Source organism: Octodon degus, unplaced genomic scaffold, assembly GCF_000260255.1.
Source record: "Octodon degus isolate 3935 unplaced genomic scaffold, OctDeg1.0 scaffold00096, whole genome shotgun sequence".
Classification (NCBI taxonomy): Eukaryota; Metazoa; Chordata; class Mammalia; order Rodentia; family Octodontidae; genus Octodon; species Octodon degus.
In genome coordinates, this window is record NW_004524672.1 from 975,110 (window position 1) to 998,129 (window position 23,020).

The 23,020-nt window shown below is 37.6% G+C and overlaps 1 protein-coding gene across 2 annotated transcripts in view; it reads right to left on the minus strand.

The window, feature by feature from the left end:
- Positions 1 to 10,511, minus strand: part of Agfg1 (ArfGAP with FG repeats 1) — a 49,165-nt gene extending 38,654 nt beyond the window's left edge. The window contains exons 1-2 of one of the 2 annotated variants that reach the window (XM_004638145.2): positions 10,433 to 10,511; positions 8,572 to 8,665 (exon numbers count right to left, since the gene is read on the minus strand). In XM_004638145.2, coding sequence (XP_004638202.1) covers positions 8,572 to 8,625 — 54 coding nt within the window. In that variant the 5' untranslated portion in view covers positions 8,626 to 8,665; positions 10,433 to 10,511. Of the gene's footprint in view, positions 1 to 8,571; positions 8,666 to 10,432 lie in introns of those variants that run through there. The other variant, XM_023723072.1, reaches the window with a different exon arrangement.
- Positions 10,512 to 23,020: the final 12,509 nt, after the last annotated feature.

A 23,020-nucleotide genomic window follows, 5' to 3' on the forward strand; every position in this document is an offset into this window, starting at 1 on the left:
TATCATTCAGGACCACTAGAGGTTAAGTAAAGTCCAAGTTTAAAACAAAGTTTGCTACAACCACAGCAACTCAAAACTGGGAGGTAAAAGAACAGGTACCACAAAAGTTGCACATCAACTGTGCCCAAATCTGTGACTCACACTTAAGCTATGATTATGTTCCATTAAGGACTTAAAAAAAAAAAAAAAAAAAGTGGACAAAAAAAGGACTAAAGAATACAGCAAAGAGTTCAGCTGGCACCTACCACAGGGGGAGGAGAGTTTGCCAAACAAAATAAAAACCTTTTCTGAGAAACACAATAAAAATTAATTATTCTCATGATTTTTATTATTATTTTATATTTTTAAGATGGTGGAGTGAAAGCATGAACTACAAAGATAGAAACTGGTAAGTATAGTTCATCACAATAACAAACTTCTGCTTGCCAAAAACTTCTATAAGAAAATAAATAAACAAGCCACAAGCTGGGGGAAAAAAAAATACTAAGGAAGTATCTGATAAAGAAGTATGACCAAAATTCTGATATATTTATAGAATAATACTCAGTAATAAAAAGGAACACTCAGTTCAAGGCCATCCGGGGCCACCATGGGTTACACAGAAAGTCAAGGCCAGCTTATTGGCAAGATGCTGTCTTAAAACAATCAAAGTAATAAAAAGAAAAAATTACACCCATCCACATGCTTAACGCTCAAACGTGTACAAAACAAATGTGTATTCTTTACCATGTCATTTTATTTTTATGAATGTGAAGAACAGTAGCTCTAAAAAGAGGAGAGACTTAGTAGGAAAAAGTATCAGGAAATGTACTGGAATGATTCCTGTGTGCTCCATCTTTATAGGGGCTTTATGCTGTCAAAATGCAAGTAACTATCTTTCACCCAGGGGCTAAGAAGGTAGCTCAGGAGTAGTGTTTGCCTTGCACCACAAAGCTCTGGATTTCATCTCAAGGACCACAGAAAACAAATCCAAAAGTTCACTTACGATTCTTGCATTTCACAGCATGTAAATTACATCTCAAAAATGTGAACAAATATTGAACTTGACTAATGATACACCTTAAGTTTTCAGAAGTGATATTTAACTAGTGTCCAAAACTTCCTTTGAAATATAAAATAGGCTGATGAATGACTAATGTAGATAGCTGCTAAAGCAAATACAGTATGTGTATTATACTTAAATTTTCAACTTTGTATGCATAGGGTTTTCCATAATGAAGTGGGGGGAGGCAGGTACAGACAGGCATGTTTAGCCATGGCCCCTGCCCAGGGCCAGGGTCTTGTCATGGCCATACAGGAGGGCAGGTTGCAGACAAAGCAAGCAGTCTAACCACGTTCCCCACTGCACCATCTCACTCACACTACACACACCGCACCCGCATTAAGACCCACACTACTGTCAGATGACACAAAGCAGGACAAGTTCTATTATCAGAAATGACTGTTCAGGGACAAGCAAGACAGCTCAGTGGTTTAAAGCACCTGCTTAGGCAAGTTTAGGCAAACATGCAGGGACACAGTTCAATCCCCACACATGCTGCGCCAGCCCCAACCACAGGGTGGGGCTGAGCTGGCCACCAAAAAAGGAAACAACTGGTCATAGCTAGCGAACCCTTGAAAACAGTATAGGTCCATATGAGATCATCCTTGAGGAAATGAACAGTTCATGGTCCAACAAAAGAATGACAAAAAAAAAAAAAAAAAAAAAATTCACATTTCTAACAAGTTTCTGTGGGCATGGCTGTTGGCTACTCTGATCCAAAACTGATCTTTCCAGGCAGGATGGCTTCGATTGAATGAATTACAACAAAGAAATCTTCAGTGTCATCAATTCCTCCAATGTCAGCCTACAGACTGTTTCGAGTTTCTTCTCACCAATTCATAAAGTACCCAAAACCAGATGGATGTCCCTAGACGCCTCCAAGGTGAAGGACAGCTGCTATACTGGAAATCAAAAGTTTATTGGTCTTAAAAAAGAATTCAGCATGAGCTTTTGGGACCTTGATAGCAGCTGATACCAGAGCAACAAAAAAGACACTCACAAAGCACATTTAGATGTACGCCAGGCAGCACTACTTGAGTTTATCTAAAAAGACACTGGAAGTAATCTGAGCTGGATGTACACAGATTAAAAGGTATGAAATGCACTTGGGTACATATATTCCTACATATTCTCACTGCTTTATGTGAGATTAATCATAGAAATGTCTTATATTTTAAAGGCAGAAAAGTTTAAAAAAGAAGAAATTATGAGAGAAATATTTTAGCTATGTAAAAATCTATAGTAAAGGCTACTACTAAAAGAAGTTTAGGGCTGGCCAAATAGCTCAGCAAGCAGGTGCAGGGGCTGAGGGTTTGATCCCCAGGCCTGCAGTGCTGGCCCCACCCCCAGAGCGCACTGAGACTGAGCGTGGTAGTGCGTGCCTATAATTCCAGCTCTTGGGAGGCTGTAAATAGGAGAATCACTATGAGTCTGGCCTAGTAGAGAGACCCTGAACACCCTGTAGACCCTGCCCTAAAATACAAATAAATAAATTAATTAATTAATTAATGAAGTTTAAACTGCATATCCCTGTGGAATAAAATACTTCTGACTTAGGAGTAACAATTTTAATAAGGTTTAAAGAGAAAATGTAGAGTAAATAGCTGTCTCACAAAATAAAGCCTATTTAACCCTCAACTTTCATATGTTATCTCAAGGATGCTGTTAGAACTTCTAAAGAAACAGTTTCCATATTCTCAAGCATCATCAATTCCAAACCTGAGCACTTTCTTAAATTTATAACAACACTGGACTGATATTTATTTTATTGTTGCATCTTTCTCTCCTACACTGCAAACTTTGTTTTTACTCATAATTATATACATAGCATTCAAAGACAGCTCTTAGTACACAGGAGATGATTTATAAATCTCTGCTTTAAGAATAAAGAAATGAGTCAATTATGAATGGTATCATGGGAAAAAGCGTACCTCTGGGGTTTGTTTTAAAAGCAACTGTTTAAATAGGATCACAAGTCCACTTCTTGTACAGCAATTAACCACTAAGAAGAATATATGCAGTGTATTATTTGTTGAAACTGTACTTCCGATTTGATTTGAAACTGTCTCATTGCTATATGTTTATCAATAAAACTTTGAAAAAAAAATTTTAAAAAAGCAATTGTTTTGTTTTGAACCTAACATAAAGCTAATCAAATACTAATCAGCAACTATTTTATTTCTACATGTGGTCTGTATGTCTGAGGCAGTAATAATACTTTTATTCTTAAGACCCTGTTCTAAAACATAATTAGGGAGGTTAATCTACTTCTAGAGAAGAAAAACTATATATGTTTCAAAATAAGATTACCTCTATATTTTCTTTTCTATTGAGTTATCTACTGCACTATTTACTGGTCCTCCTTCCATTAATTCTGATAATCACAAGTTAACTGCATTGTAAAGTTCCTTTAACTAGAAAATTATGATTTATTACAGTATCAAGAAAGAAGACAGAAAGAAAACCACTATAGTCTTTTTTTCAAGTATCATAATATTTTAGTTTGGATCTTGAATGTCCTCTAGAGGCGTATCAGCTTGGTCCCCAGGGTGGCACTACTGGAAGGCACTGGAGCCTTTAGGAGGGATGTCTGTGAGAGATCTCTACAGACACCCAGGGCATGCCCTTCACAGGGACTTCTCAGTCTCTTTTGCTTTCTGGCAATGAAGTGGCTCCACCATGTACTCCCACTGTGATGGTCTGGCTTACCACAAGCCCAAAGTAATGAGGCCAATCCACCACAGACTGCAGCCTTTGAAACTGCCAATCAAAAGAATCCTTTTCTCTTTGTAAATTAATTATCTCAAGTATTTTGTTATACTGATGGAAAGAAACTTGACTAACACATAAATATGTGGAAACTTTGTGACACTATAGGCTTTTGTTAAAAAAAAAAAAGTCAAAAAATTTTTCAGCAAATACAAAGTGTTTGTAATAAGCGCTTCCCTGGCAAGCGCAAGGGCCTGAGTTCAATCCCCGGTTTGCCAAAAAAAAAAAATGTTTTCTACAACAATAACATCTGACATATTATGTTCTATAACTTCATATGGGACATACATGCTGCACTAAGTCTGAAAACACTAAATATTCAAATAATTTGTAAAGCATTTCTGTAGAAACTGAAGACATAGTTGGTAAAAAAAAAAACAACCCCAATGTGTACGTATAAATAAGAATATTATTTGCTGATCAAAACAGTCTGCTACAGAGGTACTTCAGTGAAAATTCAAATTTCACTAACACTGCCATCAGTTTTGTGATTTTCAAAAAAAACAGCAAACAATCCTTGATAAAAGTTTTGAATGCAGTGAAGCCTTCCCTACACGTACACACCTGGTAAGCCATTACACTTCTATCAGGTCTCAACAATGGCTTCCATGCAACCATGCTCTCTTGCTGTCTACCTTGGTAGTCCCATCCCACTTTGAATCTGGAATGACTGTCTTTGCAACAGGATGTTTACAATGGTAGTACATGTAAGACAGCATTAAATTATATATGACGACTGTACATGTTTTCTATACATAAATGTCTGGAGGAATATTAATATGTGGTCTACAAGTTAATTCTGTTCAACACATTATAAGTCATGCTTTCTTGCTTTCCAGTAATACCTACCAACAGTGACAACAAAGTATATTCCAACACATTGACAACTCCCTACTAGATGACAAGATCCAAGACTGCTGGCAAAGCCAAGATTTTTTCTGATCTTTTAGTTCAGAAACACACATCTTTAAGCATGAATTCATCCATGCATAAGATGCACGAAGATGCTGTTTTAATCTTACATATATGTGGCTGGGTATACTTTCCAAACTATTGAAAGAGCAGAAATATGATGTATTTTGAAATGTAAAATATCCAGCCTTTTATAAGTAGTACAAAACTTTAACCCTATTAAACATTCATAATATGTAGGTCTAACTTGGATCCTAATCAAACAAGGTGCAAAGGAAAAAAAAAAAAAAGACAGCTAAGAGTCAGATTCATGAATGCATGCCTGTACACTCAGGCTAAGGCAGAAGGATCACAAGTTCTACACCAACCTGGGCAACTCAGCAAGATCCTATCTCAAAATCAAAATTAAGAGGCTCAGAATGTAATTCAGTGGTAGAGGTGCTACACAAAAAATAATAAAAGCAACAGAATTTATGAAATTCCACTCTATACATATTAGACAGTAAGATTTAAATAAATAGAGCCAGCTAGATAGTTCAGTGGACTAAGCACCTGCTTTGGCAAGCACAGGGACCAGGGTTCAACCCCTAGTCCCACACGCCCCGCCCACAGGGCATATTGAGCCAGCTATCAAGTCAGCGTGGCAGCACACATTTGTAATCCCAGCACATGTGAGGCTGAAAACAGGAGGATCACCATGAGTCTGAGCTGTATAGTGAGACCCTGTACCAAATACATAAATAAAAAATATAAAAATAAATGTTTACGTAAGATAAAACTGATACTCAAACATCTGCATGTTAAGTCTGTGAAATTTTATGAAGCATTCCAATCATTCATTTAGGTCATTCTGAACTTTGTAACTCTAATCCTCACCCTCTGCACAGCTCCTAAGTGTTTACAAACACAGAACCTGATGATACTGTAAACATTTTGGTTTTATGATGTCCTCGGATATACTGTTAGAAGGTATAAGTGTCTGAGATTCCTGTCACAAATTTCCCTTTTTCTCTGCATACTGTTTGCTCTGTCCCTGGGATTTTCCCCACCAACTTAAATCCGAGCCACCCTCAAAAGCAAGCAATTTTTTTTTTAATTTTATTTATTTATTTAGTGTGTGTGTGTGTGTGTGTGTGTGTGTGGCCAGCTCAGCCCACCAGGGGGCGGGGCTGGCTGGCATGTGGTGCTGGGGGATTGAACTGCGGTCCCTGTGCTTTGCTTGGCTTAGTTTGTTCTAAGTAGGTGCTTTAGACCACTGAGCCATCTCACCAGCCCAAGCAAGCAATTTTTTGTCTCTTCTGTGAGGTCTTTCCATTTTTTTCTTTTCTGCCAACAAATTGAGCCTCTCTCTTCCATATTTTGAAACTTACCACCTCATCATGTTACAATTAATCTGTTACATATATGTCTTTCCAACTAGGACACTTTGTCAGCTAAGCTTGCATGACACAACCGTAACTGCATCCATAACACCTAGTACAGTAACTGTCATAAAATGCTCCAGTGGCCTACAGACCTGCATGCCTTCTTGCAGGATATAAGGTTCGTGAGTCCATTTCAGTGATCCAGCCACGTCCTTGCTGCTGTGCTTCAGTGTTTGGGTATCAATCTCAAGACCTCGCACATAAGGAAACAGCCCCTGAGCTACACCCTCAGTTCTCATTCTAGTCACAACTAATTTTAAATTTTGCTTCTACTTTTTGATACAGTGAGTTCTCTAATACCAAGTATTTGGTTTTGTATATTCTAAATTTGCCTTGATGTTCTAGCTAGAAAAATGTTTCTTCAGAAATTCCGCCATAGGGCCAGGGAAATGGCTCAGTAGAATAAGCGCTTGACTGGCAATCACAAGGATCTGAGTTCAATCCCCGGTTCCGGAAAAAAAAAAAAAAAAAAGAAATTCCGCCATATGAGACAACAATGAACGTTGACAACATTACGATAAGGGAAATAAATCGGGCACAAAAGACAAATACTGCATAAGTCCATTTATATAAAGTACATAAACAGAATCAGAAATACAGTGTACACTAAGGACTGAGGAGGAAATGAGAAACTACAATGTAGGACACGCAGGTTAGGCATCTGAGGAACACTGTGTATCTACAGTTAATAACTATTGTGCACTGAAAAATGTATTAAGAGGGTAGCTCTCTTACAACTGTTCTTAGCACAACTAAAAAATGTATGCTTCTTCACTCTTAGTATTTTAGAACCAGTCTCCACCTAACCTTATCTATGCACAGATTATCATGTCTTCACTTCTCTAATGGACCACTTGCTTCCAGGTCTGTAACTCTTGCTTGGTCTTCTGTCATTATAATTTCAATCTAAGAACTGAGTAGTGTTCATCTGACACCATTTGGATTCTTAAAACCTGCCAATATTTTAAGTAATTTCAGTCTGAACTTCCAGACTAGTCCCAAACATTCAACAAATAGTTCAAATTGTACTTTAATCAGTAAACATATTAGTCTAAGTTTAAAATCATTAAAATCTTGTGCTTTCATCTAGATTTTTATTTTACCACACTATACCCAAATCAATCTGTAATCTTACTACTCAAACTACATTTTTACTGGCAAAATTTGGAGACTTCAAAGGATATTCTCTTCTCTTAAACATGTATTTTACATATTTCCTAGTTGTGGGTTAATACTTCACTATTTTAGAACCAAAATCATACATGTATCACACACAAGTGGGCAATTAATTTTAAAATATAACTAAGTATTAGGAAAAAAGACTGAGCATAAAATACTTGAATACATTTTCTAAGTGTGAAAGAAGACTGAAACAAATACAGCTTAACACTTTTCCTTATGTCTGCTAAAGGGTATCACACATATGCAACCAAAATTCAAGAACTGAAGTACTACTTCTTTTCTAGAAAATGAAACCTTCCTAAGAACTAACAATGACTATTATTAATCAAATAGGCTGATTGGCTCATCTTTACTGAGGTTATAAAACCTTCCATTTATTCATTTTTATCAATTTTTAGTAAGCGTGTGTGGGTGTGGGCATGGTGTTTTACACGGGGGCCACTGCACAGAACTAAGGCCCTGGCACTTTTATTTTGAGACAGCATATGGCTAAATTGTCCAGGATGAGTTTGAGATCCTCCTGCCTCAGCTTCCCAGAGTGCTGGGATGACAGGTATATATCATTGTGCCCAGCTTGCTTTCAAGTGGTAGCTACAGTATCAGAAACTCCTCTTTTGTCTCAAGATTTAGCTCCTATAGAATGTGAGCTCTTTTATAAAAGTAATACTAGATCATTGCTTTTACTACTAGCAAAATACCAAGCTAAAATTAAAAGAAAAGCCCACTAATGGCAAGAGGAAAAAGTTCCAATCCAAATTTTTAGTTCCTCATGACACTAGGCTGTACTTTGAACTACTAATCTCCTCCCTACTGAATATCTGCTAAATATTAAACATCACATATATGTCCAAAGTTAAGAATTTAGTTAAGGGAAGGTGAGGACTCAACTATAAGGTGATCTCACACAACAGTCTAGAAAGGTTTAACTTTATCTATCATAGGGCTAACTTTTCTTGACTTTTAAAACAAACTACCAGCAACTTCAATGCTAGATGCCCTCTCAAAATGCCTGTAACATTCAATACCAATGTACTTTAAGTGCATGTGTTTTATCTCAGGCTTCAGATAGTTATGTGTCAGACATTAATTCCACATAATTATTAAATGAGTATAGGCAAAGTATCAAAATACTGAATACAAAAAAAAAATTTGAGAGACAACAAAATTCACCATTTAAACAGTTTATTAAACCTTATCAAAATGACTGCCAATAAAAAAATTGAAAACTGTAAAAACACTTACTTCATTTCCATGTTTTTGCAGGAATTCAATTTCCTGTTGTGTGAATGTTGTCATGGAGATAGACTTCACTCTGTGTGGAGGATTTAACCCTCGTCTAAAAAATAAAATGTTTCACAAATTTATCACTATACATCTTAAAATGATACATGTAGAAGTTGAAAGCATTTTTAATTAGAACATTTAAACTTGGAACAGTGTTTTCATTCCATAAATCAAAAGTATTTAAAAATTATTTTAAACTCTTAATTATCACAAGATGCCAAAGTAAGTCTGATTAAATTCATACTAAATAACATATTTGAAGATGGATTCCATTAACTACCTAGTTAGGAAAACAGACTCTATAGCATATGAACCTCTAGAATGGACCAGGGATATAGCTCAGTAGCATAGCATAAACGCCTGCCTGGCAAGTGCAAGGTCCCAAGTTCTATCCCCAGTGCCACAAACACACACACACAACACACAAAAGACCTATAGCATGAACCTCTAGAAAACACAAAGATTGCTTCAGAATATTTCTGACATAAGAATTGACCATAGAACTATGGTAAAGAATTTAAAAACTATTTTCATGCTTTCCAAGAGACAAGGATGTGTTAAGAGTGAAAGATACCCACTTTTAAATAAAGTTTGGGACTAACATAGAAAAACTACATGAAAGCTGACAAAACTTGAAGTAACTAATCAATATAAATAAGGTGCTATTCTCCCTAGCAATCCAAGATTTACAATAATGTCTTCAATCACGAGGCAAGGGGCCGGGGAGAAGGCTCAGTGGAATAAGCGCTTCCCTGGCAAGCGCAAGGGCCTGAGTTCAATCTCTGGTGGTGGTGGTGGGGGGGGGGATCACAAGGCAATGGTTTAATAGGACATTAAACCATTGTTAGAACACAGAGAAAGGATTTAAGAAGAGCTGGATATACAATTTAATGACATTGAAAGTTTTTTAACCTTGACGTTTTTACTTATGGATGGTCTTATAAGGAATTTATCTTAGTGACTTTTGATCATGTATACAGAGAAAAATTTGTACAACTAATACAAAGTCACCTACTCACAGAAACACAGATTAAAATAATCCATGCAGACTTCAGTGGAGTAATGTTAGGGTCATGTCCTCTTACAAAGACCTCATTTGAAATCTACTTTCTAGAGCAAATTAGTAGTTTTACAGGACTTGTCATGATTAAGTCAGTCATCCATGCTAATTAAATGAGATTTTAAAATAATATAATAGTAGCTGAACCAAAGGTCTTCAAAAACTCTTCAGAAACATTTCTGAATTAAATGTGGTGTATAATCTAGAAATTCATGACATTACCAAGTCAACATTAAGTGAAATTCAGAATTAACAAAAGCTCTCCTAATTTCCTATCCTGCTTCTTTCTCCTCCTTCCACTTAACAGTAGTAACAATATAACTTTCATGAAACAATAAAAAACAGAACAAGTTATATTGCATCACTTTCATATTTTAAAGTTGAGAAAGATCAACTTGGTTTTGTGTTACTTTGTTTTGCTTTGATTACACCTTAATAAATTGTTTCCTTCCAATTCTTAATAGGTAATAAAATACAGAAATAAAGACTAAGCAGAGGAGAAACTAAATAACGATGTTATTTTAGTAAAACTTTCTAACTTAAATGTGAAGAAACAATTTCAGCATAAGTAAATTTCAGGTATCTTCACAATTAATTTGCAATCATAAATTAAGGCTCTAAATGACTCAAATTTCTCTAAGTGGACAATCGTTATTTGTTAAAGCATAAAGCTACTTTCCAATTTTCCCCTAGGATAAGAACAAAACTAAATTCACCACCCTTGGGGAAGTGTAGTAACTTAGGATGTTTGCCCCCTACCTCGCTCCAGAGAAGGACTTCTCTGTGCTTCTATTCCCTCCGTATACTTTGACTCTCTTCTTTTTCCCTAATTCTTTCTTTATCCACTTCTGTGTAACAGTTTTTAAAACACGAAAGGCAAAGAAATAATTTTGATGAAGAACTATCAAACACTAGTATTAAAAGGTGTATATTTTGGAGCAAAGAATTATACCTCTCATTGTCCAATTACAAAAAGTGATAAAGCTAATTCTGGCTTTTTAAAAATGACATTACAGAGATGTACTCGGATGAATGCAATACAATGTAGTGTATTTACTGATAAATTTCCAAGACCTTCCATATAACATATCTATGAACAAAATATTCATAGTACCTAAATAAACAAAATTTTAAATTTATGAAACAAATACAACCAGAATGTACTCACAGCCAAACTATGAAACAATTTTTTTTCCACTTAACAAGAACACTCATTACAGAATTTCATTAAATGAATTCTCCCAGTATACTTAAAACCATACTCAACTTATAAAAATGACACAGTTCTGCAGGGCATTTATTCATAAACTAAATGATCCAAAGGAAATTTTACATGAAGTCATGTTGCTTTCTTTTACATTCCATTTGTATTGTATGAAACTAATCTTTCCATTTGTGCAAACTAGCTGTATTTCCAATTTAATATATAAAGATGTTCTATGTCAGCATCCAAATACATGAATGTTACACACTTATAGACTGGAGAATGAGCCTACTAATAAGTAGCATTCAGATTAATGAGTCTGCAATGAAAATGAATAGTGTCACACACTGATAGTGTGAATTCACCAATTTATATCAATCACCTCATTCATGCCACTTGGCTCAATACCATTTCAAGGAAACTATTCTAAAGAATTATCTGAAATGTTAAATAACTGTGCATAAGACAGTCACCAACACTGCTCAAAGAAAATACAGGAAAAATAATATCAAGAGGGAAGTGGTTAATTAAATGACAATAAAATACTTCATATGTGTATTTGTTTTTAAGACTGAAAATTATGTAGTATTTTCAGAAGTACATTAAAAATCTCTCTATAAAGAAAACAAACCAGTATTCTAAAATGTTAAGTCGGGGCTGGTGAGATGGATCAGTGGTCTAAAGCACTTACTTAGAACAAGCTTAGCAAAGCACAGGGACCGCGGTTCAATCCGCCAGCACCACACGCCAGCCAGCCCCGCCCCCTGGTGGACTGAGGTAGCCACACACACACACACACACACACACACACACACACACACAAATAAATAAAATTTTTAAAAAAATGTTAAGTCCTTGCTTACAGAAAATGCCTTTGGTTTTGTATTTTTTGGGTTTTTTCCTATTTTCAATTATCGCTGGGGAAATAGCTCAGCATCATAAGCACTTGCACAACAAGCACAAGGTCCTGAGTTCAATCCCAGGTACAAAAAATTTAAAAAGCAGCTATCTATTTTCTCTGATGTTTTCCACAATAAATGTATATTTCATATAACCTCATTTATATGTGTATGTACATTCCAATTATAAGTTGAAAAAATGGCAAGATATAATGAAGATACAATTCAAGAGTACTGATTGTGAAAAATTTGGACTGTGAGCCCTGAATTTACTGATGTAGACAGCTATGGCTAAATAATTAAAGGGAGCCTGTGGGTTAGCTCAGTTGTTTAAGCGCCTGCTGCAGCAAACCCAGTCAGGCACAGAGGACCACGGTTCGATCCCCAGCTCCCCATGCCTTACCAGAACTGCCCATAAGGCTGTCTGAGCCAGCCAAAAAAAAAAAAAAAAAGAATTAAAGAAAAAAAAATGTAATAAGCAAAAGAGACAAGTTTTCTAAGGCCTTCTTACACTTTTTCAAAACCTAGGAAAAATGCCCTTGCAAATCCTATGACACCCACCCACCAGTCTCTTCATTTCTCTAAGCAGTTTCTTAATCATGGCACCGAATGACACTCATGGCCACACTAACTGCGCTGTGGGTGCTGCTCTGCACGCCACAGGTCCCAGCAGCACCTCCGGCCTCTGCCCCAGCCAAGAGTGCGCCCCATCAACTAGTGACTAATTTCCAGATATGGTCTCATCTGTTGTGCAGGGCAAAGTCCTCCCGATAAAGAACCACTGCTCTAAATGCAATGTGTGGCAATTCCAAGCAAAAACAGACACACAAACAGAGTTTCTCTGCATCTCACTTTCTACACTTTTACTCCACTGGCAACAAAAAAATTATTCCCTAACTTATGTCCACATAAGAGAAAGGAGTTTTTTTTAAATGATAACCTGTTCACAACAAGAATGAACTACAAGACATAAAAATTACTTGCTTGGCAAAATATGGAATTCATGAGACAGAAGAAAAGTCACATTTATGAAGTACCTGGACTGGAACTTGGGAGTATCTACTTTCATCCTGTTTCTTTTTTTTTTTTTTTTTTTGGTTGTTGTTGTTGTTATTTTTTTTTTTATTTTTCAACAAATAATACACTGCATATATTCTTCTTAGTGGTTAATTGCTGTACAAGATGCGGACTTGTGATCCTATTTACAAACACCATTAGAACAAATCATTCTATTCATTAACAGAATGTAACTATATATCTATCCCAACCACTTTGAATACACAGATACAAAATGGACATTCATCTGTATACCCCATTTTTTCTAAGTTCCGTTATTGAATATTATAGGTGTGTAAACTCAGCAAAATATTCTAAAAGAGTCCAGTAGCCCATAATAGCATTGGGTCTTCTGTTTAACTGGCAATGTCAGAAATTATTGACCTGAGTCCCCCATTTCATCCTGTTTCTAACAGCACGGAGAGACTCTGATAGGACAAAAAGGGTTTGCTGTTAAAATGGAAGTGATTCCATGCATTACCAAAAAAGCTGTTAACTTGGAGTTTTTAGAAAGCGCTGGGCAAGTAAACCACATTTTTATGGGGCCAATATTGAGGGAAGTATTCCAAATTCTAAAACAGATATTTTAAGTCTTCAGTTTTTGGTTTTTTTTTTTTTTTTGCTTTGAAAACATGTTTGCCAGTTGTTTCAAGGTCCCAAGTGACCTCCTGGCACAATGTAGCATCTTTTTTGTAGTACAATTAAGTCACAGAGACCCCCAGGAATTTCAGTCATAATGACCACCACCCCATGTGAGTTAACCCAATGGTATGCCTCATTCCACAAGCCCACCAGTATATTGCTCTCAAATGTGCCTCAATCTTACAAAGAGCAAGGGCCAGGGAGATAGCTCAGCAGCATAAGCACCTGCCTGGCAAGTGCAAGGTTCTGAGTTCAAGCCGCAGTACCGCAGAAAATAAACAAATCTTACAAACAGCCACTGGTTCAATACAAATAACAATCTGAGCTAAGTCAGCAAGAAAGCTTATTTGCTGGGAGGCATACCTGTAATCCCAACACTTGGTATGCTGAGGCAGGCGGTTCTCTGTGAGTTGAGGCCAGCCTGGAACACATTAAATTCAAGCAAAACCTGAACTACACAGCCAGATCCTCTTTCAAAAAACCAATTAAAGGGAGGGTGTAGGGGTGTAAAAAAAAAATTTAAAAACCAATTAAGCCAGCATGCCTAGCCAGCCTGGCCCCCGGGGCAAGAAGAGACTGCAACTGAGACTGGGCAGGGAGGCGGGTGCTTGGGAGGCTGAAAACAGTAAAATCACTACAAGTCCGATCTATGCAGTGAGACCCTGTAGAGTCCGTACTATATACATATATATATACATATATATATACATATATATATATGTTTTTTTAAAGAAAATAAAAAATATTTTAGTAATAATTAGGTTAATTCATTTTTCTATAGCAATCAAAAATTGAGAAGTAGACTACTGCTGCTTGTCATACATTTTACTTTTAAAATTAAGTTCATGTATTCTTTTAATAAAAATTTACTGTAATCCCAGCACTCTAGACACTGAGGTAGAAGGACTGCTACATGTTCAAAGCCAACGGAGGTTACAGGGTCTTCAAGAACCCCCCTTGAAATGCACAGCAAGACCCGGTCTCAAAAAAAGAAAAAACATTATAATTGAAATAAAAATGAAAAAAAGAATTGAAAATAAATACTTCTTGGTCTTCAAAGTAATACACAATTTACACAGGTTATTCTCTTTAGTGGATAAAAAACTTCTTAGCGGCCAGGGAGATGGCTCAGTAGAATAAGCACTTCCCTGGCAAGCGCAAGGGCCTGAGTTCAATCCCCAGTTCTGCCAAAAAAAAAATTCTTACAAAACTTGAGGAAATTTTTTCACTCCCAAACACTGTTTCTTCACTATACACTGGTAATCTTTCTGAAGCAGCACCTACTAAATACAACTGGGTCCAAATTAGAACTATCAAGATTTATTGGCTAAGAAGAAAGGTTTATAGAAAAAAGGAAGCACAAGTTTTCAGATTTTCCAGCATTATTAGCTTAATTTTCACGCTTCCCCCATTGAAGAGCTTACAATTCAACAACAACAAAAATTCTTAGAACCTGACAATTACAAGGAAAGTTCCTCTTCCTTTTCTAAACATGCCCTTCACTAACTTCCATGCACAGGTGTTGTATACTCCCCTGGAGTCATAAAAATAAATACTATTCTTTCACTGTCAGACCATGAATTACCCAAAGGCAGTGATCATGCACACACGCAACCACCCCACAAACCCAGTCTTTTCTGCTTCAAGTTACTAACAATTCTGTTTGTGCTAAAAGTGTGAAAGATCCTCTTGTAGCTTCAAATCGTTTCTATTCCAATCAAATTCCAAGACGCATGCTCTAGTCTGTTAGTGTGCTTCTTAAAATATGCGACAGTAATAAAAACAAGGCATAATTACAACCTCCCTCCTTAAAAGTTTCAAGCAAAAAAATTAATACCATACTCACAAATCTATGAACAAAATGTATTCTTATAAAAATTTCCATTGCCACAAAAGCACAGGGGGAGAACAGGTAAAGGATTAAAAAAAATTTGTACATGAACCAATGCCACAGAACATGTACTGCAAATATACACTAAAAAGGAGGTGCGAGGGCAAGGGAAAGGTGATGAAACAGGAATGAAGATGTGTCATGTGAACCAAACAATGTGTACTACTTCATGCTAATAAGTTAAAATAACAAAACTTATCTTTAGTATTTAAAAAACTGCCATTCCTAATATTTCAAAGAATTCAAATAGGCTTCCTGTTCCTGTTCAAATAGGTTAGGTTTAAGAACTTCATTTTAAGCACAGTCATTCAGACACTGCTAGGGCAACAGCTCCTGTGTGAGGTTGTAAAGCATGTCAAAAAGGCTATGAAAGTATTCAAAGTCATAAATGATTCACCTTTTTTATAAATATTAGGGGACACTACATCATGTTTCCCTAAACAATCACTAGTTTGACCACTTAAACTAGAAAATGATTCACTAACTAGAGAAAAACTAGAGGTAATGACACCTACTCTAGAAGATATGCACAGAAGACTCTCACAAATGTGAGCATCACATATGCTGCACAGAAGCAAATCAAAAATATAGATGTTGGAGATGTGCTTGTTTTCCAAAGAATACTACTAGAATAAAGTGTTTATTATTTTTATCTATAATTAACTGATAATATTTAATTTTTTTTAAATGTTAAGTTGTACTTTATCTGCTTTGAAATTCAGGGCTAAAGTGTTTACACTTACACTGTGCCAAAACTCATGGATAAATGAGTAGACAAACCAGAGACAAACATATCAAACATAAAAATGCCTTCATTCCAAGTTAAAGCCAAATATATGATGCTATAACCTGAATGCTCAATGTAGTTTTCCCACTAACAAAGGTGCTTACAGTACTTTACAGAAGAGATTCTCTTACCTCACCTGCTGGATGAATCCATGTTTCTTTCTCCTTCCCTCTAAAAAACTAGCTGCTATCTACAGCACTAACAACATTCATGAGTGCTCCTTCCACTGAGCTGTATAATGTATCAAGAGTTGCTGGGTACAGTACTTGGTAATATAGCTAACAGAGAACTTGGCAAGTACATATATTGATTTCTTTCTTTTTTTGATTTTAGGGAAGGGTCTATAGGGCGTTCAGGGTCTCACTACTACATTGGACTCATAGTGATCCATGTGTTTACAGCCTCCCAAGAGCTGGGAATACAGGCGCAACCACACCCAGTCTCAATTGCTATCCCAGTGCACCGGGGGCAGGGCCAGCAAGGCACACCCAGGCAACCAACCCCTGAACCCCTGCACCTGCTTGCAGGCGCTTTAATCCGCTGAGCTATTTGGCCGGCCCTATGAACTGAATATTATATAAAACAATGACTCAAGAATTGTTTTTCTGGGGGACCAGGGAGATAGCTCAGTAGAATAAGCACTTGCCTGGCAAGCACAAGGGCCTGAGTTCTATCCCTGGTCCTGGGGAAAAAAAAAAAAGAATTGTTTTTTTGTGTATTTAGCAAAGAGCTTTAAGGACTTAAATTATCAACTAAGTAGGAAAAACTATTACTTAACTGTAGACAAAAACTGTAAAAAGGCTACCAGGCATGGTTGCACACACTTGGAAGCCTGCAATTCTAGCACTCTGGAAGCTGAGGCAGGAAGGATCCCTGAGAGTTTAAGGCCAGCCTGAACTACACAATTAAGAGTCTGTCTCTGGTACCGGGGAATAAACTTGGGATCTTGCACTTGTCAGGCAGGTGCTTATGCCACTGAGCCACCTCCACAGCCCTACCAAAAAAATATTTTTAATGCTCAAAAATATCATAAACAAATCTAAAACAACTCAATACTGAATTGCTTTAAAAGTAAGTTAAAAGCTGGGCCTGATGGCACATGCCCGTGGTCCCAGCTATTCAGCTGAGGCATAAGGATATCCACTCCAGCATCCGCACGCTGTGTAACACAGGAGCATGCTGCGCTCTGAAGGACTGCCACTGAACAGCCGGGAGACACCATATTCCCACTGCATCCAGAACGCACACCCATAAGTTCTGAATAAAAATCAAAGATAACACACATTTGGAGCTAAGAACTTCCATTAAAACACACATAATACAACTGTAAAACAAATAGGAGTAAAGCCAGCTATAGGGGTAGCATTAGGTAGAAATAATTATTATTTTAATTTTCATTTCTACAAATATTTTGACAACCCAAGCACATAAGCTAGTATCTGTCACTGTTTTTTTTTTTTTTTTTTTGGGGGGGGCAGAACCAGGGATTGAACTCAGGCCCTTGCGCTTGCCAGGGAAGCGCTTATTCCACTGAGCCATTTGATACATTTAAAAAGTATCAAATTCTTTCCCTCATTCTAAATTGAGGTTTTACTACATTGTCAAAATATCCCATTCAATGCAGCCCTATTAGACAATCACAAGTGAAAAGGTTCAGATGGCAAAACCCTATAATATCAGCAACGTGGGAGACTGAAGCAGAAAGATCATAAACTGAAGGACATCCTAGGCAATTCAGCAAGTCCCATTTCAAAATAAAATTGTTTTAAGCAGGCTGAAGATGCAACTCAAGGTGAGATGCTTCCCTAGCCTCCACAAGGCCCTAGGTTCAATTTCCAGGATCTCCAAACAAAAACGTGGAAAAGGAATTAAAAATAAAAATCATACCCACTGTGACCTCATATAGAAAGCCCATAATAAATTCCTCTTTTACCTGTCCAATTTTAAACTAAAAATAAAATTATTGGTATAAAAATAGACCTTAAGAATCAAAATTACAGGGCCAACCAAATAGCTCAGTGGATTAAAGCACCTGCAAGCAGGCACAAGGGCTGGGGGCTCAATCCCTGGGCCTTCCATGCTGCCCCGCCCCCCCGTGGCCGCCCCCCCCCCCACTGCAATTGAGACTGGGCGTGGTGGCGTGTGCCTGTAATCCCAGCTCTTGGGAGGCTGTAAACAGACAGATCACTACAAGTAGGATCTAGTAGTGAGACCCTGAACACTCTGTGGACCCTTCCCTGAAATAAAAAAATAAAAAAAAAAAGAAAAGAAAGAAAAAAAGAACCAAAATTACAAAGGGCCAGAGAGATAGCTCAGGTAGACTAAAGCACCTGCTCAGGCAAGCACAAGGACTGCCATGCCAGCCCTGCCCCCAGCACAGGCTGAGACAGCCAGAGTCTGGGAATAGTGGCACATGCCTATAATCCCAGCACTGGGGAGGCTGAAAGCATGAGGATCATCATGAGTCCAAGCTGTGCAGTGAGACCCTGCAACAATCAAATACACTTTTAAAAAAAGAATCAAAAATATTCACAAAATAGAGAATAAATATCTAGCTATGTTTACCAACTGTAAAATAACCAGTTTAAGTGCACTGGTCACATAAATGGGTGCCATAAAAGAATGGCACAATCAGCTGCTAGGCGTGGTGGCACACACCTGTAATCTCAGCACTTGGGGGGCTGAGGCAAGAAGATCATCCAAGTTTGAATTCAACACAGGTTACATGGTGAGTTTTAAGCCCAGCCTGGACTACATAGCAATACTGTGTCTCCAAAACAAGACAACAAAAAAAAAACCAAATGTATACAAGCGTCAGTTTTCATTCTATCCAATCCTTCAATGAAAAAGTTATAAATTATTTTTTAAATAATGCACTAATGTTTATAGTCTCCACAAAACAAGTAATTTAGCCTAAAACTAGTCTTTTAATCAACTAAAAATTATTTAACATCAAGGTTTTTTTTTTGAGGTGCTAGGGACTGAATCCAGGGCCTTATGCACACTAAACAAACACTCTACCAGTGAGCTACCCTCCTACCATATGAAGACAATTTTTATTGCTGGCTCTAATTTAAATTATTGGTGTGTCCATTCACAAAGTATTCTGTACAGAGAATCAGAAAGATAACTACAAATTAGTAAGTTAGGACATGTCTGCTTCAGTAACAAACTGCATCTAAGTCTAAAATCCAGACAGTTTCATAACTGACTTCAGTCATCTACTTTGAATGAGCACCATTCAGCACACAAGACATTCAACTGGAAAAAGAGACAGATTAGCTCTGAATCTAGTAATATGAAGAGTAAGATATTGGATTAATTTAAAGATTTTGCTGCATGAATGCTAAAAGATACATGACTACCCTGCAATTTAGAATCCAAGATAGTAGATACCAATTGTTGTGTATCAGTTATTTACTAAGTAAATCAAGCAACTGCAGTTTACATGCCTTACTTCATAATTTTCTCTTCCATCAGTAAGCCCCATCCTCAAGGACTGTATGTGTTTAGTAAACAAACAGGACTTGAACCATTTGATCCTCTATACATTGTCACCTTATCACAAACGTACATCCAAAGCTCAGGGAGAGATCCAAGCCATTCCAGTGTCCCTGTTAGCATCTTACCCTAAGTCATGAAGCCAGTCACTATCATACTGACTTTAAAATTCTTCTTTCTACTATATTATATACATACCAGTGATTATCATTAACTCATAACTGTTCTTTCTAACTTATTTTCTGGCATTTTGCTTTTCAAATAAAAAATCCTCAAAGCTTGCAGGGGTCAGGGGCTCGATTCCCTAGCCTGCCTTGCTAGCCCCACCCCCGGGGCACATTGGGACAACAACTGAGACTGTGAATAGTGACTCACACCTGTAATCCCAGCTCTTGGGAGGCTGTAAACAGGCAGATCACTACGAGTCTGATCTAGTAGTGAGACCCTAAACACCCTGTAGACCCTTCCCTAAAATACAAAAAAAAAAAAAAAAAAAAAAGAAATCCTCAAGAGCTGCTATCCTGCAACATTCTTCAATACACATCTGATGGCTATAATTCCAGCAGTTATTCACTCTTTCCCAAGAATCTGAGATTTCTGATTTAGGAACTCTAAATGAAGATCCTTGTTCAAAGTCCAGTCAAGATACTGGTTCAGAGTAGCCCACATGACTTAAGCTAACACAATCAGACTGAACTGCAGAATATCTGAAAATCTTGGACCAAGGATATAATTAAGGGCAGTACATGACTATAAGAGCTGGGGGCAACCATCTTTGGTTGAGGGGAAGCTAACAAGTGACTGGATTAAAGTCTCACGTTAAAGTATTTCATGGGGCCAGGGATTTAGCTCAGCGGTGCAAGGCCTGCCTAGCAAGCATGAGGCCCTGAATTCAATTCCCAGTAACCTTACCCCTGAAAAAAACTATTTCATGTACTTGGTCTTTTAATGACATGAAACTGAAACTTGTTTTGAATCATCTTTACTCAGACATCAGCTCCTCAGTGAAATCTTCATGTAAGCCAGTTTGAGTCAGTTTTTGGGTTACATTCAAACACTCCAAAGTGGCAAATTTTTATTAGGGTGTTTCCCCTTTCGTTATAATGTACTTATTATTTCCTTAGTCATAGAATGTTCTCTCCTCCTGTTCACACTTCTCAACTATTGGACATATACTACATACCAGGCATTGTGTGAGAAGTTTAGGCCACCTTATCCCTTAATGTTGAAAAGAAATCTATATTCAAAAAATACAAAGAAAATTTTATCTTCACCATCTCATATGTGAGAAAACTAACTTGATTATTGCATGGTATTCTTAATACCACATAGCTAATACAATGAATAGCCAAAATTCAAAAGGTTTGTGTAACTGTTAGGCACTTGGTCTTTTAACCACATGAGGCTGAAATTTGTCTGGAGTGGCCTTTATTCAGGCATCAGCTCCTCTGGTAAGCCCTTTATTCATGCATGTACTTCAGGAATGGCACACTCACAGGAAGAACTATCACAATGTCTTATTAACCATATGCCTAGTAGAACACTAACACCATAGTATAGTAGGATCCAAGTGACTGCAGGGTCTCCCACAGTGCATGACATAGATGAAGTAAGGAGAACTTGTGAAATGAAGGGTAAACAGACAAATTAAGTCCTATCCACTATAGATTAAATTCCACTGAAATAAAAAATTCTCATTACACAAAATATATTTTTACACAGAATACTTCTAAAGCACACAATGTAGGGTGAAATCTAAAAATAGCTTCCTGATATTAGATATTTGCTCCAAGAGAACACTTTCTATACTTATAAAGAGATACACAGAATCAGAAATCTGGCTGGGGAGTACACCTGTAATCCCAGTACTCAGGAGGCTGAGGCAGGAGGACACTGAGTTCTATACCCACCTGGGCTATATATAAGCAAGTTCAAGGCCAGCCTACACTACACAGTGAGACCCTGTCAAAACAAAAAGAAAGAAAGAAAGGAAGGAAGAGAAAAAGAAAGAAGGAAAGAATAAAACGAAGTTGGGAGGTGTAGTCTAATGGTAGAAAACTTTGGTAGCATAAGAAAAGCCCTGGGTTCAATTCCCAGCACCCTCTCAAAAAAGAAAAATAAATGCCAGAAATCCACAACAGATATAAATAATAGGTATCTCTACATCAAAAGTCCTCAAAGACCTGGATTTAATACAGTAAACTCAGGGAATGCTTTTTAAGCACATACGAAAGGTCCAATACTTTAAACAAACTGGATTATTAATTTTTGAACCAACCCTGTGCAACACAGGTCACCGTACTTCCTCGCTTTACCTTATTTATTTTTTTTTTGCGGTGAAGAGGATTAAACTCAGGACCTTGCAGTTGCCAGGTAAGTGCCTATTCTACTGAGCTATCTCCCTGGCCCCTACCTCACTTAAAAATGGAAAGCATGAAGCCTCTATCTCCTAGGTATCATTCACCTCTGACTACTTTTTCTGTTTCCCCTACTATACAACCTCTGGGACATTCCCATCACACCATTTTAATGTTCTGCGAGGTACCTAACCCTGACACTTTTCCTGTACTTATGGGTTACCATTCTTCTGCTAAAATTAAGTATGTATTTACCAGCACCTCCAAAGCATAACATAAAATCTAGTGGATATCCAAAAAAAAAAATAATAATAATAATAATAATAATGTTTGTATTATTCATGGGAATCTAATAATGCCTCGTTGCTCAAAGAGCAAGGAAGGAAAAAAGGAGAACAGTAGATGATCAACCTTGAAGAAATCTATTTTTCGATTTATTACATACTTCGTCAGAAGCATTACTCTTACAAGCATTTTAAGAACGAGAATGTATTTAGTAACTACCACTTCACTAACTTGATCTGAACTTAAGATAATTAGGATATAAGAGCATGTTATCAGCAGTCCCCAAACGCTGCACAAAACGTCCCAAATGAAATGTCACAAAAGTAAAAACTCTCATCAGAATATAAGTTAACGAATCAAACAAGGACAAACACAAACCTTCTCAATAGTCCAAGCGGGTCATCCCCATTTTTCTAAAACCACGCGGCCGTCTCCTCTCTTCCCCATCTCTGGGGAGGGCCGGGGCGGCTGGAGACCGACCCAGAAGTCGCAGACGCCGCCACACAACCAGCCAAAGCTTGCTCCCCACCTAAAACTTGGCCCCGCCAGCCCGCCTCTCCGCACCGCGGAGATGAAGCCCCCCCCCCGCCTCCTCCCCAGCGTCCCCCCGAGATTCGCACCTCTGCCACCGGGCGGTCTCCAGGCAGCGGCGCGCCCGGCGCCGGCCTCCTCGGGGTGCCGGGGTGCTGGGATGCCGGGGTGCGGGCGCCCGGCTCCGCCCCGCC